Source organism: Coffea eugenioides, chromosome 2, assembly GCF_003713205.1.
Source record: "Coffea eugenioides isolate CCC68of chromosome 2, Ceug_1.0, whole genome shotgun sequence".
Classification (NCBI taxonomy): domain Eukaryota; kingdom Viridiplantae; phylum Streptophyta; class Magnoliopsida; order Gentianales; family Rubiaceae; genus Coffea; species Coffea eugenioides.
This window is the reverse complement of record NC_040036.1, coordinates 52116774-52133193: the sequence shown is the minus strand read 5'-3', so window position 1 is coordinate 52133193 and position 16420 is coordinate 52116774. Positions and strand designations below refer to the sequence as shown.

General features: G+C 38.9%; 1 protein-coding gene across 1 annotated transcript; it reads left to right on the top strand.

Annotated features, from left to right (window-relative positions):
* Positions 1-2915: 2915 nt before the first annotated feature.
* On the top strand, positions 2916-15441 carry LOC113759867. Its single transcript, XM_027302445.1, has 3 exons — positions 2916-3387; positions 14978-15135; positions 15256-15441. The coding sequence occupies exons 1-3, from the start codon at positions 2916-2918 to the stop codon at positions 15439-15441; spliced, it is 816 nt and encodes a 271-aa protein (XP_027158246.1).
* Positions 15442-16420: the final 979 nt, after the last annotated feature.

Sequence of the window (16420 nt, the reverse complement as noted above, 5' to 3'; positions counted from 1 at the left end):
GGAATCTAACTCTTGAGAGCTCCCGTATCCTTATTGATTGTGTTTTATTATTAATTATGAAATTCCTGAACTTTCTAGTTTTATTTCCTATATAAGTGTTATTGTTACTTGAACTATGTGTTTGCATATTTTTTTTTCTTGGCCTCACTGAGCGTTAACTCACCCCATTAGTTTGTTTTCCTTAACAAGATTTCGGAATGGAAAGGTTTTTGGGAGAAGCCGACTTGATTACCTTTTGAGTAGAATTTTGAATGTAATTGATTAGTCGACTTATGGTGGTTGTATTATTGGGAGATTTGATGTATACTTTTGGAACTTGAGATGTAAGATTTGAATATGAATTTAAGGAAGCAACTTTTCCTTATTTCGACTTTTATTATTGGTTGTTTATCTTTAAGTTTGAATTAGACTTGTATCGAGTCCTGACGAGAGTTAGGCAGGCGTCTCGCTGATACCCTTGGGTTCGCCCTAGGGAGAAGTGGGGGCGTCACAGTTGGTATCATAGCGCTAGGTTTAGAAGTCTATTTGGGAGATGTATTAGGGGCTTTACTCTTGAGAATAGAAATGAGATAACTTAGTTATGCCCTAAATTGATGTTTGAGCGAATTAGTGATTTTAAGTTTCTAATCTAGAGTTTGAGGTTGTTTTGTAGGAATGAAAAATGGAAATGGAGGTCATGCTGCTAACGGCAATGGAGAGGCTAATGGTCATGTGGAGTCTCTTAGACCCATCCGCTATCGAGTGCTGGGTGGAGGACCCCGCGTCCGATACTCACCTTCCAATAGATTCCCTCGTTGTCCCTGTAGGAAGACGTATACCTACCATAATGATCTTGTGCTATCCATTGATAATGAGCGCCGGCAGTTGGTGGCTACTAATAGGGCATTACTTCAGGAGATCGAGGAGCTGAACGCTATGGTGGATACCCAGGGTGCTAGGATCATAGAGTTCGAGGGAACGGTGGTAGATGAGCGGACTAGGGCTGAGGCCACTAGTGTCGAGTTTCAGAGGACTAGGGCTCGACTGACTAGGGTAGTCGAGGAGATCCAGGATCGGGCCGTCGGGATTCTAACTGACACCACCATATTGATAGAGGAGGTGAAAGAAGCCGTCGATAGCCCGGCTCATGAGGGCACTCCTGAAGAGGAGCCTTTCGAGGAGGACCCAAAGGAGAAGGTCCAGGCTAACGGTTCGGATGCGAATTAGGTTAGGATTGCTGAACCTTTTGATTTTTGTATCTAGGATTAGTTGGGGTAATGCTTGTAAAACTCTTGACTTGTACTGCATGATCAATTGTACTTTTGTGACACCTGTGTGCTATATTTTTGTAAAGGCCCCATGACTTGCTAATTGTACGAATCTTGAAATGTTAATATATGTCAGTTATTGTTATTTTCAATGTTTTCCATGTTGACTTATATTTTTGAGTATTCTCTAGCATAATTATTTCTGTTCTTGCATCTAGACATAATTAGAATCATGGACGGTCGAAGGAGTGGTAGGGGCCGAAGGCGTGGGACTAGGCAACCCCAAACTCAAGGAGACAATCAAGGGTCGGCTACTAGACTGAGCCAAGGACAAGTAAACGAAGGGGATAACCAAGTAGTTACGGCTATCAATCGTATGACGGATATTTTAGAACGGTTAGCAGAGCAACCGGGTCCAGGACTTGTTAACCAACTCGGGGCTTAGGAGAGAGGAGAGGATAGAGTTTTGGAGAGGTTTTTGAAATTTGCTCCGCCTAAATTTATTAGGGGACCTGACCCCGAGTTAGCGAAAAACTGGTTAGAGAGAATGACTAATATATTTGCCGCCTTAGACTATACTGAGAAGAGGCGAGTGAACTTTGGCGCCTTTCAATTTGAGGGTGCAGCACGTGTTTGGTGGGACGTGATAAGGGGAAAATGGGAAAGAGTACAAACCCCTTGGACCTGAAAAAATTTATAAGAGAATTTAATGAGAAATTTCTTTCACCTTTGATTCAAGAGAAACGGGAGGACGAATTGATAAAATTGAGACAGGGAGCTTCTAGCGTGGCCGATTATGAGGGAAAATTTACTAAATTTTCTAAGTACACTTCGGAATTGGTGGCTAATGAACGGAGAGCGATAAGACGCTTTGTACAAGGACTTAATGTGGAGATTCAAGAGGGGTTAGCAGCAGCCCAAATCTCTACGTTCACAGAAGCTCTAGAGAAAGCACAGAGAGTCGAAAGTGCAAGGTTGCAAGTTAGAGACTTTCATACCAAGAAAAGAGGCACTCCTAGTAACCCTTCTGGACAAACAAGTAAGAGTGCCCCACCTCCTAAAATGGGAAGAAGAGCGGGCAGATTGAGAACCGCTGGAGCACCAAGAGGAACCTTATCAAGGAGAAGCCGCACTGGGCAAGATCAAGCAAGAGGAACACCCTCTGGTGGTCAGGCAGTGGCTCCTCAAGTTAGCTGTGGCAACTGTGGCAAGTCCAATCATGCGGAGAATGATGGTTGGAGAAAATTGAGAAAGTGCTTGTACTGTGGCAGTGCCGAACACCAACTCTCAAGTTGTCCAAGTGTGCCGAAGCAGTCTAGTGCTGGAGGGAGTCTACCTAAAGTGCCGGCTAGAGTTTACGCTTTGGACCATCAATAGATTCCTGATTCCACTGAAGTAGTTGAAGGTATGATCCCTATTTTCCACCGTTTAGCTAAGATTTTAATTGATTCGGGAATGACACACTCTTTTGTAAACCCTAAATTCATGAGTGGGGTAGATGTGAAGCCAATTAAGTTATCTTATGACTTGGAGGTTAGAACGCCTACTGGGGATCAAAACTTGATTGCTAACTTGGTGTATAGAGATTGTGAAATATGGGTTGGAGAGTGAAAATTGTTGGCCGATCTGATGAGTTTAACTATTAAGGGATATGACGTCATTCTAGGAATGGACTGGTTAGCTCGTTACCATGCTCAGTTGAATTGTAAGATGAAAACGGTAGAGTTGTGTATTCCGGGAGAGGCAACCCTAAAATTGGATATAAGGGGTAGATTAGCCTTATCGGCTCTTATTTCAGAAATTCGATCTAGAAAAATGTTGAGTAAGGGAGCTCAGGGGTATTTGGCTTTTCTTATAAATACTTCTAGTGATAAGGTGAGATTGGAAGAGATGCCAGTAGTTAAGGAGTATCCAGATGTTTTTACTGAAGAACTAGAGTCCTTGCCACCAGAAAGAGAGATAACCTTTAAAATTGATGTGACTCCAGGAGTAGCACCTATCTCTACGACGCCCTATAGAATGTCTCCAACTGAATTGAAAGAGCTGAAATTGCAATTACAGGATTTACTAGAGCGAGACTTTATAAAAGAAAGTGATTCACCGTGGGGAACTCCAGTGTTTTTTGTTAAAAAGAAAGATGGTAGTTTAAGGTTGTGCATAGACTACCGAGACTTGAATGACGTTACCATCAAGAATAAGTACCCTTTACCCACATTGATGAATTGTTTGACCAATTGCAAGGGGCGGTAGTGTTCTCAAAATTGGATCTCAGGCAGGGTTATTATCAATTGAGGATTTTGGAAAAAGACATACTGTAAGGCCCGAAGACAACCAATGAGACAGTTGATAAGAAAGCACAAGTGTTTGTGAGTAGAAGAGATAAACAAATTAAAGATCATAAACGTAACAATAAGTAAATAAAAAGGAAAGAGTTGCAAACCAATTAACTACCCAACTCCTCTTGAGCTTGTAGATTAATTGAGACAAGCTACTTCAAGTTGATGAATTATAATCACTCTTGTGTACAAAGAAAGGTTCACCTCCTCCTTGCCCCGAACTCCACTCGGTCAAGCCAGGACGTTTTACTATCCCTCAGGACAACCCTCACAGAGCTACACTCATGAAAGATTCACTCACAAATGAAAAGCTTACAATGAACCTCACACCACTAAGACTACAAATCTAGCTTTGGAGACTATTTTCTAGCTAAAATATCTCTTGAGATCTTGTAAACAAAGTGTGCAAAAGTTATCTGAAGTATCTGACCAACCACTATTTATATAGGACCAAGAAAGTGCCTCATTAAAGCATCCAACGGATAGAAAGTAGCTGAATAGTCAACTAGCCGTTGGGGACGTCGGACGTCCGACAGATTAATCACCGTCCGATCCCATCGTCCGAAAATCAGCCAAGTTGTCGTTCGGACGTCCGATGATATTTTATCGTCCGAGCTTCTGTGTCCGAACGTCGTCCAGAGAGTTATCAAATCTTCGTGGAATTTTTAGGACGTCCGATGAGATTGATGTGCGTCCGAAGCATGCGTCCGATCCTTCAGGACGTCCGATGCTTCCTTACGAGCGTCCGACAGAGTTTCCTTCTTGATGTTCTTCATCCTTTCGGACGTCCGATCCTGACTATTTAAGCGTCCGACAGCTTCAGCATACTTAGTCCCCTTTCAATTGCACTTGTTCATGGAATCAAACAACTTCAAAACTGAAAGTATATCTTGAAGAAATATTAGTATCATCCATTTGTTTTGTAAACATCAAAAGATAGGGATCAAGATCAACATTCTCCCCCTTTTTGATGATGACAAAACAATGGATGAAAGGAAGGAAAAAGATTGAGCATATGAGCATAGACTCCCCCTCACTCATTGCAACCAAACTTATAATTTCAGAATAACTCCCCCTAACACATAGCATCCATTTCTCCCCCTTTTTGTCATCATAAGATGAGAGTAATACCCAACAACCATAATCCAACAATAATAACAGAGAATCCAATATTCAAAACAAAACAGAGAAATGATACCAGAATTCAGCAATACCAACATACCAACATATCACAGAGAGATTTAGCAAATCATCGTTAGATCAGAATAGTTCTTTTCTATCCCTTTTTGACACCATACAAATTCAGTAGTATTCAAAAATATCAGCGAAAACACAGATCAAAGTATCGAAAATATCAAAAAAAAATATTGTGAACAAGAATCACTGCAATGATTAACAAAATCTCCTATTTGTTAAAGTTAGCATCATGTCTAACTATCCACATGCATTTCATGCCTCTTCTCATATTCTTTCTCACATAACAATCACTTTTCATGTGACCTTTTTGACAACAAAAATTACACATAACCAAAGAGTTATCTACATGAACAGGTTTAATAAATCTTACTTGTCTTCTCCTATGGATAGCAAATTCGTTGAAATTAGAATTCAACCTATTCTTTTGAAAACAGACTTGTTTCTTGTGTTTAAGCAACTCATTTAGACCATCCATTCTTCTTTTCAAATCACCTTGTTCCTTTTTGAACAAATCACAAAGTTTTGTTTTTCTATCAAGTTCAAAATGTAAAGCAGTCTCAATCTTTTTGAAGTAATCATTTCAGCTTTCAACTTTTTATTTTGTTGAAAAAGATTTGCATTATCTCGAAGCAAAAAACCAATTTTCTGTTTTAACCCCTTGTTTCTAGCATAGGACTGTTTCAAACTATCATGCAATTTTATAATGAAAGATTCAATATCATCATCAGTTTCTTCATCACTTTCAACTTGAGAGTTATAAGATGTTACCTCATTATCTCCAATGGCCATTAGTGCCATTTGGGCCAACTCTTCTTTTTCTCTTTTTGAATTGCATTCATCCCATGTAATTTTGCAATCTCCTCTTGAACTTCTCTTGTTGAAGATCTTCTTGAAACATTTGATGTGAGGAGTTATATCATTGTCCACTTCCATGTTTTCATTACCCATGAAGGATGGGTTATCCCCCACTTGAGATGCTTTAAAAGCTATGTCTCTCTTATACATTCTTGCATTTTCTTCCTCTTGCACTTTGAATTTCAGCTTTAATTCATAAGAGATTAGGGAATTCACAAGAGATTCAATAGACATAGAATTTAAATCCTTTGCCTCTTCTATAGCATTTATTTTGTTTTCCCATTCTTTTGGCAAGGCATTCAAAATCTTTCTATTTTTCTCACCCAAAGAATATTCTTTTCCAAGCAATTTAAGATCTTGAATAATGTCACAAAATCTAGGACACATCTTATCAACATTTTCAAGAGGATGCATTTTGAAAAATTCATATTGAGAAACAAGCAAAGATTTCTTTTGTTCTTTAATATCTTGGTTACCTTCATGAAATTCACACAATTTATCCCAAATATCTTTAGCTGATTTACAACCTTTAATCCTACTAGATTCATTTACATCTAATGCATTGTACAATATATACATGGCCTTGGCATTCAAAGAAATGTATCTCTTGTCTTTTTCATTCAATTCTTGTCTAGTCTTTAATCTACTCAAATTAGTGGTAGAGTCAACTATTCTAACTTCATAAGGACCATCTTCTACCACATACCATAATTCAATATAAACGGATTGTAAGAAAATCATCATTCTTTGTTTCCACATGCTAAAATGAGAACCATTAAACATAGGTGGTCTATCAATAGATTGCCCTTCTAAAAAAGAAACATTTATGGTTGCCATGATCTTTACTCTAAGCGGTTAAGCTTAATCTCTACGAGACCAAGCTCTGATGCCAATTGTAAGGCCCGAAGACAACCAATGAGACAGTTGATAAGAAAGCACAAGTGCTTGTGAGTAGAAGAGATAAACAAATTAAAGATCATAAACGTAACAATAAGTAAATAAAAAGGAAAGAGTTGCAAACCAATTAACTACCCAACTCCTCTTGAGCTTGTAGATTAATTGAGACAAGCTACTTCAAGTTGATGAATTATAATCACTCTTGTGTACAAAGGAAGGTTCACCTCCTCCTTGCCCCGAACTCCACTCGATCAAGCCAGGACGTTTTACTATCCCTCAGGACAACCCTCACAGAGCTACACTCATGAAAGATTCACTCACAAATGAAAAGCTTACAATGAACCTCACACCACTAAGACTACAAATCTAGCTTTGGAGACTATTTTCTAGCTAAAATATCTCTTGAGATCTTGTAAACAAAGTGTGTAAAAGTTATCTGAAGTATCTGACCAACCACTATTTATATAGGACCAAGAAAGTGCCTCATTAAAGCATCCAACGGATAGAAAGTAGCTGAATAGTCAACTAACCGTTGGGGACGTCGGACGTCCGACAGATTAATCACCGTCCGATCCCATCGTCCGAAAATCAGCCAAGTTGTCGTTCGGACGTTCGATGGTATTTTATCGTCCGAGCTTCTGTGTCCGAACGTCGTCCAGAGAGTTATCAAATCTTCGTGGAATTTTTAGGACGTCCGATGAGATTGATATGCGTCCGAAGCATGCGTCCGATCCTTCAGGACGTCCGATGCTTCCTTACGAGCGTCCGACAGAGTTTCCTTCTTGATGTTCTTCATCCTTTCGGACGTCCGATCCTGACTATTTGAGCGTCCGACAGCTTCAGCATACTTAGTCCCCTTTCAATTGCACTTGTTCATGGAATCAAACAACTTCAAAACTGAAAGTATATCTTGAAGAAATATTAGTATCATCCATTTGTTTTGTAAACATCAAAAGATAGGGATCAAGATCAACACATACCTAAGACTGTCTTTAACTCGAGATATGGACACTTTGAGTTTGCAGTGATGCCGTTCATATTGACTAATGCTCCTGTAGCTTTTATGGATTTAATGGACCGAATCTTTAAACCTTATTTAGATCAATTTGTGGTGGTATTCATTGACAATATATTGGTGTATTCTAAGACTTTAGAGGATCATGAGAAACATTTGAGAATTATTTTGCAAACCTTGAGGGAACATCAGTTGTATGCTAAGTTTAGTAAATGTGAATTCTGGTTGAAGGAAGTAACTTTCTTAGGTCATATAATTTCCAAGGACGGAATTAAGGTGGACTCGACTAAAGTTGAAACAGTTTCTAAGTGGAAGCAACCGGAAAACTCTACTAAAGTTCGAAGTTTCTTAGGGTTAGCAGGATATTACCGGAGGTTTATCAAGGATTTTTCTAAGATTGCGGGACCCATGACTGAGTTGACTAAGTGAGAAATTTATATGGAGTCCTAAGTGTGAAAAAAGTTTTCAAGAGTTAAAGAAGCGTTTAACAAGGGCACCTGTTTTAGCTTTACCTAATGAAAATGATAGCTTTGTGGTCTATACAGATGCTTCAAAAGAAGGCTTGGGGTGTGTATTGATGCAGACTGACAAGGTGATTGCGTATGCCTCTAGGAAGTTAAAACCTCACGAGAGAAATTATCCAACTCATGATTTAGATTTAGCAGCGGTAGTATTTGCATTGAAAAAGTGAAGACATTACCTAAATGGGGTGACGTTTGAAGTTTTTACGGACCACAAGATCCTTAAGTACTTGTTTTCCCAAAAAAAGTTAAATTTGAGACAGCGTAGATGGGTGGAGTTTTTAGAGCATTATGATTGCACGATTAATTATCACCCAGGGAAGGCTAATATGGTAGCCAATGTTTTAAGTCACCAAGTGCAAGTAGCAGGATTGATGATTAAGGAATTGCACTTGTTGGAAGAGATTAGTAATTGGATCCCTTGTCTTGAACCAAGAAAAGTGATTCTTGGGAACATTGTCATGAAATCCGTTTTGTTGGATCGTATCAAGAAGGCACAAGAGAAGGATTCTGAAGTACAAAAGTAGTTGGAGAAAATTGATAAGGGGTAAAAGTCGGATTTAAATTTGGAAATAAATGGTGTACTAAAATTTCGGAATCGCATAGTGGTGTCAAAGGATGAAGGGCTAAAAAGAAAAATCTTGGAGGAAGCGCATCGTTCTAAGTATACGATACACCCTGGAGGAAATAAAATGTACCAAGACTTGAAGAGCTTGTACTGGTGGGAGAACATGAAAAGGGAAATTGCTCGGTTTGTCCAGACTTGTTTGATTTGCCAGCAGGTTAAAATCGAACTTAAAAAACCGTCTGGTCTACTGCAACCTTTAGAGATACCCGAGTGGATATGGGAAAATATCACCATCGATTTTGTATCTGGATTACCAAGGACACAAAGAGGTCACGACGCTGTTTGGGTGATAGTAGATAGATTGACTGTCACGGCCCCACCTCCCCCTACGGCGAACCAGAGGGTTCGGCGGGCCGCCTGTCCAGCTCTCGCCGGGACTCAGTCGTTCACTACAATCCTCAAATAAAATTTCAATTATAAATCAAATATTCCAACATTTACATATCAAAAACGAAGCGTCCACGCTTCCGCAGCGCCACTCTGATCCTTGATCACAATTGGTATACAGGAGGAAGTCCAAAACTAGACTATTACACATCCAATCAATTCTAAACGTTCAATACAATCCCAATATGAATGATTACACAAAAGGAAATCCAAGTTCAATCCATACATGAAATAATCCATGAATAAACACTACAAGCCACTCCTTCGCCTTGAGCCCTGTGGAGGGGAATAAAATATTTTGGGGTGAGCTAGAAGCTCAGCGAGTAACCAGTAAAATCAGTAATCAAATCTGTTTAACAATAGTTCATTTCAATGATGTCGTTTCAATATGGAGTAACAATAATTCACGAAACATTTACAATGGAAAGCGATAGTAACATTCGTGCAAAGGATACATTCGTTCTCCTGTCATTTCATTGCATTTCATCATTTTCATTCGTGCATTCATTCACCCCGTCCCTGGCTTTTGGCCAGGCTCCACCAACCAACAAGGTAATACTCGAGTATACCGAAACGTTCACCCAAGTTCCTAGTCGCCCGACCGAGTCCGCTTCTGGCTCGAGACAACCGGTAACAAGGGGCAATGGCCAGTTCAGCCCAAGAGGCTTACATTCATGCGCAAGTAGCATTTAATCACTAATCATTGAAAATTTCATATATATTTAGGTCGAGTGCGATAAAGTACACACTCGCCTAGAAAACTCGTTTGAACAATCATCGAAAGCAAAATCAATAATAACAAGACACTGATATGCAAGCACGCATGATATGTAAGAAAACAGTTCCAAAATTAACTTTGAAAACAGCTCAAAAGTAAATAATGCGGGAAAGCGGTTCAAAAGTAAATTTGGAAGGAAACAGTTCAAAAGTCAACAATGCAAGAAACAGTTCATAAAAAATTTTAAAAGAGTTTGAGGTCACTCACCTCCACGGCTCCGAAACTATCCATCATGTATCATTGCCTTGCTCAAATCCAAGTCCTAAATCACAAACTCAATGCAAATAACTTCCTTCAAAAGTTCGGACAGCACTTCCCCTGAATTTCCTTACTTTTCCAGCCATCACGGCTTCATTATATCCTCAGCCAGTCCCAAAGGTACACACACAACAACAACAAGTTCATCCCGTAGCCATTCAGCAAGCTCCAAGTAGTACTAGTACAAGTCAAGCTAGGGAAAAGTCCGAAAATGAAGGTTTAGCTCAAACCAGAAAAACAGTTTTGGACGTCACTTTACGGTAATGGCACAACTTGCACTACGATTATCGGATTAGGGTGTAAGACCTACCCTTTCAAAGCTAAGAACCAGGGCTATAACAATGTAGAAGGTCACTCAGTCCAAATCCCAGCACAACTAAGTCAAAAATGCAGAATACCAAACCAGAACCGTAATTGCAGGTTTACAAATCACACTAGGCTGTAATCAGTCCAACTCAGTCTATACAGGTCCAAATGTAGTGATTCAAAAGGCATGCGGTAGCTAAGACATCAAGCTACATTTCATAAGAAGACACCAACATCCAAATCCAAAGCAATTCCAGTCAAAACAGACGATTACAATCGCAGTTCGCACATTCTGATCACCCAGAACAGCAACAGTAAAATCGACATATCTCACTCTACACTACTCCAAATGACCTGAAATTATACAGGAACCTCAAACACATCAATACCTACAACTTTTATGTTTTAAGCAAAGGCCAATTCGGCCTCTAACCACATGATCCAAAACCGGACAGAAAAGGGGGTTATGAAACCCTAACTTTTCACAATTCAATCCAAACCCAAAATTGATTGCAATTTCCTATCATATACATCCACTAGAGTCATAACCCCTTATTACCAACCATCATAAACAACCACAACATCATAATCACATTAAACCAGAAAATTCCTCAAAAAAATAAAAACTTCACCAAATCATTCCAAACCAAGAAATAAACCACAATTTCCAACACTATAGCCACCATTAGGCATCAATGAAACATCATTAGATGTAAGAGGATAGGCAATCACTACTTACCAAGTAAACAAGAGAGAGGAAGTTGTAGAACACCTTAGCTTCTCCAAAAAACTTCACCAAAACACTCACTAGCACCAAATGGAAGGCTTTTATGGAGTAGAAACTAGTTAATGCAATTGGTTTGGAAGATTGAGCTAAATGGAAGCTTGAAATTGAAGCAATTTTCTTCCTTCTTGAGCTCTCAAGAGTCGGCCAACATGGAGTGCAAAATGGTGATTTTTAGTCAATTTTTGAGATATTTAACTTAAGGGGAAAAAAGTCAAAAGATGAATAGTGTCCACCCAAAGAGATAGTGACACTTGTCACTCTCTTAAATGCATTTCTATCCTTTAAGTCTCTCTCACATCAATCAAATCACCTCCTCTTCTTATCTCTTAACACCCGATAAATTTCACTCAGTATCCGGAACTTAATCTTATTGACCGAATTTTTCCGAACTTTTCGCACTAGTGGGTCCCACGTCCTTTCTATATCCTTAATTTTTCAAAAACTACCCAATGCTAGAAAAATCATTTTAAAACTATTTTTGCTTATAAACTTTATCTGGGGAGTTTTTCTAATCAAGAAAATGTAGAAAAGGCGGGCGTTAAAAAAAATAAACCCTAGAAAATTAGAAAATTTTCCGGGTTCTCAAACTCATTTTTTTTTCGGGGCGTCACATTGACCAAATCTGCTCATTTTCTACCAATTAGTATGAAGTACCCGCTGGAGAAGTTAGCTAAATTATATTTGAATGAGATTATAAGACTACATGGGACACCTGAGAGTATTGTATTTGACTGAGACCTTCGGTTTGTTTCTCGGTTCTGGCAGAATGTGACAGCCCCACCTTCCCCTAGGCCGTACCAAAGGGGTTAGCGGACTGCCTGGCCAGCTCTCGCCAGGACTACTAAAACGGTTGTATATAATCTAAAATATTTCGAAAAATATTAGTGCGCTCAAGCGATTTAAAACCCGCAAAATGGGAAACAAAAATTGAAATCGCAAATGAATAGTGACCGCCACGTCACTATCCAATCAAATGTAGATGTCACCATACACCTCAGAGAAACATTCCCAAACCAAATAGGATACATGAACAGGGTTTAACAGTGTTATACACATACGTTTGTAATTTACAAATCAAAAGGAAGATATTTAGATCAAAGTACATTTAGGGTTTTTCCAACCATTGAGGAGCTTTACAAAAGAATATATTCAAACTATATGAAAACTAACTCAACTCATACTTCAAAACAATTTAGTCCCCCAACAGTTATTCATATCCCTGTAAGGAAAACAAAGTAACGAGGGTGAGCTTAAGCTCGTGAGGTACCAACAAGACACACCAGTAAACACCTTTTATCACATAATGATCCCAAAGCTCATAAACAAAACAAGTTAATAAAAGGATACAATTGGCTCTCAAGAGCCACTTTCCACGTGCCGCACTTGATCTCCAACCCGTTGACACTCCGTCAACCTTTGAAGAGAAGAACATCCCGTAGATCCCCACTTTACTCCGTATCCCTTCCACCGATCACCCCCTTACCGGGCCCGAACACCTCATAGTAACAGAGAGGGTAATACTCGAGTATACCATAAGGTCGAGGAGTTAACACTCCACTCGACTGCAGTGAACCCAAGGTCCCTTATCGATTCGCCCAAGCCCTTGCCGGCTCGATTCGATTAAAGACCAATGGGGTATGAGCTCAGATAGCACAGTTAAGTTGTCGGGCAAAGCCCTCAGCCATGTCAAATCACACATGTAGACAATTTCACATTTGACAGTAACAGTAATACAGATAAGAGATCGAGAGCGATAAAGTACACTCTCGTCTCATTCAAGCCATTCAAGTTCACATAATAAGTATACACAATCATTTAAGCGTTAGACCATATAATGGTACACTCACCAAGGTAAGTAAGCAAATTCACAAGTTAGCTTCAGGCGTAGGCGTCGGATCACGGGCACGATCTATACAACAAGAATATCCCAATTAAGACTCGAATACGAGTCAAAGAAAATCCACACACTACCAAAAATAAGGCCCAATAGAATGTATAAGTGCATAACCCAGCTAGGGAGAGTTCGGAAATGAAGTTTATGCTCTAAAACCAAAAGACAGTTTTGACGTCATTTAGCGGAACGGGCACAACTAGAGCTACACTTATCGGATTAGGGTACAATTTATACCGTTTCGAAGATAAGACAGAGGGATACAACTTTGATGAAGGTTACTCAGTCCAGTTTACAATGTATCTAGGTCAAATATACCAAAACAACCCAGATTTTCCAGTTCAAAGTTTACTATGAAATTCAACTAGCAGTCCTGATTCATTCAATCATATCTCAGTACATAGGACTCCAATTCAAGTGATTCTAAAGCCATCTGAAAGCTAAGATACAAGGCTATAATTCTTATGAAAACATCGACAACCAAATCAGTAGTATTCTCGGTCAAACTAACCAATTACAGAAGCTGATTATCAGTTTCGGACAGAAACAGTGGCAGCAGGGGTATTTTGGTCTTTTCACAGGCTACGCTGCTCCGATTGAGCTAAAATTTTGTAGGAAACTATAAAACATCATTCTATACAACTTTCATGTTTTAACTCAAGGCTAATTCGACCTCTAACTAGGAGAAACAGTACCGGACAGAATGGGGTTAATTGAAACCCTAATCTGGAATTTTCTGCACAAAGTGGAATTTTTCCGCAATTAGCTACAATTTACGCACTATGGCTTTATTCTAGACTATCCCAAGCCATCATCCATGGCCACACAATATTAAACATATAAAAACAGAAAAATCAAGAATAAATATAAAATTCATCATTCTCCACCAATAGTCATGATATTGTCCACAAATTCACCTCTTTGACTAACACAAGCTACTAATTTAACATTAACAAGACCAAAGAATGAACTCCTTAGCTACTCACCTTGCAACTCAAGAGAAGAGCCAACCAAGCACTACTTTCTTCCAAACCACTTCACCAACAACCTTAATTCTACCTTGCAATTGATTTTTATGGGGAAATTTGGAGTTTTATCGGTTAACTTGTAAGATTGAGCAAGATTGGAATGAAGAAAGTTGAAAGGTTTTCTTTCTTTTCTCTCCAAGGAGTTCGGCCAAGAGGATGCAAAATGTGATCAATTTTTGATCAATTTTTGGTTAATTGGTAAAGGTAAGTAAGATGGTCAAAGTCAAGAACCAACCGTAGCGCGACACCTAGCATCTTTAAGGTTTAAACTTATCCTTTTGTCACTCCAATGATAATCCATCTAGGTAACCTGTAATTATCTCTTAACACCTGATAAATTAAACTCGGTATACACAACTTAACCTAATTGGCCGAATTTTACCGAACTTTCCGCACTAGCGGGTCCTACGTCCGGTATACGCTCTTAATTTCTCAAAAACTAATTGATACTAGAAAAATCATTTAAAAACTATATTTACTCATAAAAATTATCTAGAAATTTTTCCTAATAAAGAAAATGCAGAAAAGCATGCACTTAAATAGAATAAAACCTAGAAAATGAGAAAATTTACAGGTTCTCACACAGAAGATATAAGAAATGTTAGGAACTAAGTTGAGTTTTAGCACTACATACTACCCCCAGACTGATGGACAGTTGGAGAGGACAATTCAGACCCTTGAGGACATGTTGAGAACCTGTATTTTGGATTTTGGAAAGAGTTGGAGTAAGTATTTGACACTGGTGGAGTTTGCATATAATAATAGCTTCCATTCATCCATTCAAATGGCTGTATGAAGCACTTTATGGTTGGAAGTGTAGATCTCCAATTTGTTGGGATGAAATAGGTGAAAGAAAAATTTTAGACCCAATTGCGGTACCATGGATTGAGGAGGCGTGCGAAAAGGTGAAGTTAATACGCCAAAGAATTCAGACAGCTCAGAACCGTCAAAAGAGCTATGCAGATAATCGAAGGAAAGATTTAGAATTTGCAGTTGGAGATCAAGTTTTCCTTAAGATCACTCCTCTAAAAGCAAGTTTGATGGCAGGAAAAGGAAAGAAGTTGCAACCAAGATTTGTAGGACCTTATAAGATTCTACAACGTGTGGGAACCGTGGCCTATAAGTTGGAACTGCCACCAAGTTTGTCTCGAATTCATAATGTTTTCCATGTGTCTATACGCAAGAAGTATCATCCAGATCCATCCCATGTACTGCAATCAGAAAATATTGAGATCGACGAGGCACTGACTTATGAGGAGAAACCGGTGAAGCTTCTGGATCGTAAGGTGAAGGAACTAAGAAAAAAGTGAATCCTTTTGGTGAAAGCCCTATGGAGGAATCACGGAATAGAGGAAGCAACTTGGGAAGTAGAGGAGGAGATTTGAAAGAAATATCCAGACCTATTTCCGAATCAAGGTATGAATTTCGTAGACGAAATTCTCTTAAAGGGGAGAGGATGTGAGGACTCATGTTTTATTTCTTAATTTAGCCATTTTTATAATTATTTGCCACAGTCTCATTTAATTATACTAGTATTGCATGAATTTCTCTTAAATTTCGCTTTATCGCGTGCGCGTCGAAAGTTTCTCGTAAGTTGTGCCGGTACGACTAAGTAGAGATTCGAGGAATTAGTATTAGACTCGTAAGTATAAGTAATTACAGTGTTAGAGAAATTATCTTGGAAGATTAGTGTATAAGTGTAACAAACAGGAGAGAAAGTGGTAGTACGAATCACTATTTTGCACTATTAAGAGTTGACTTTCTTGAAACTTTAAGTTAGCTTCCTCAACACATTTCTTCCACAAAATTTAAAACCAAGAAACCCTCCCGCACCTCTCTCATTCGGCCGACCAAAGGAAAAGAAAAGGGAAGAAAGAAACTTCATCTTCTAGCTCCAAGTTTGCTTGCTTTTCACCATCCAACTCACAATTCCTTGGGTTTTTGCTCCAACTAGAAGAAAGGTGAAAGTTTAAGGTGTTGCTTGGTGATATTTTGGTGAAAAATCTGGTCTTCATCTAGGGTTTAAAGGGTAATCACTTCATCTCCTTTAATTTTTCCATTTATACAAAGATTGATGGTTAGTTCTCATGGGTTTGAAACCCTAATAAAGTTTATAGGCTAGCGGACTTGAGGAAACATTTATCTTGTTTTAAATCCTAAGCTAGATGTCTTGAGGAGGCCTTTAGGTAGCTGACTTGAGGCTATATTGCTTGATTGTGGTTGTTTATGTGATTTATAGCTCGATTATGGTTTGATAGTGGAGAGGAAGTGGAAGAAACTGTGAGGAAG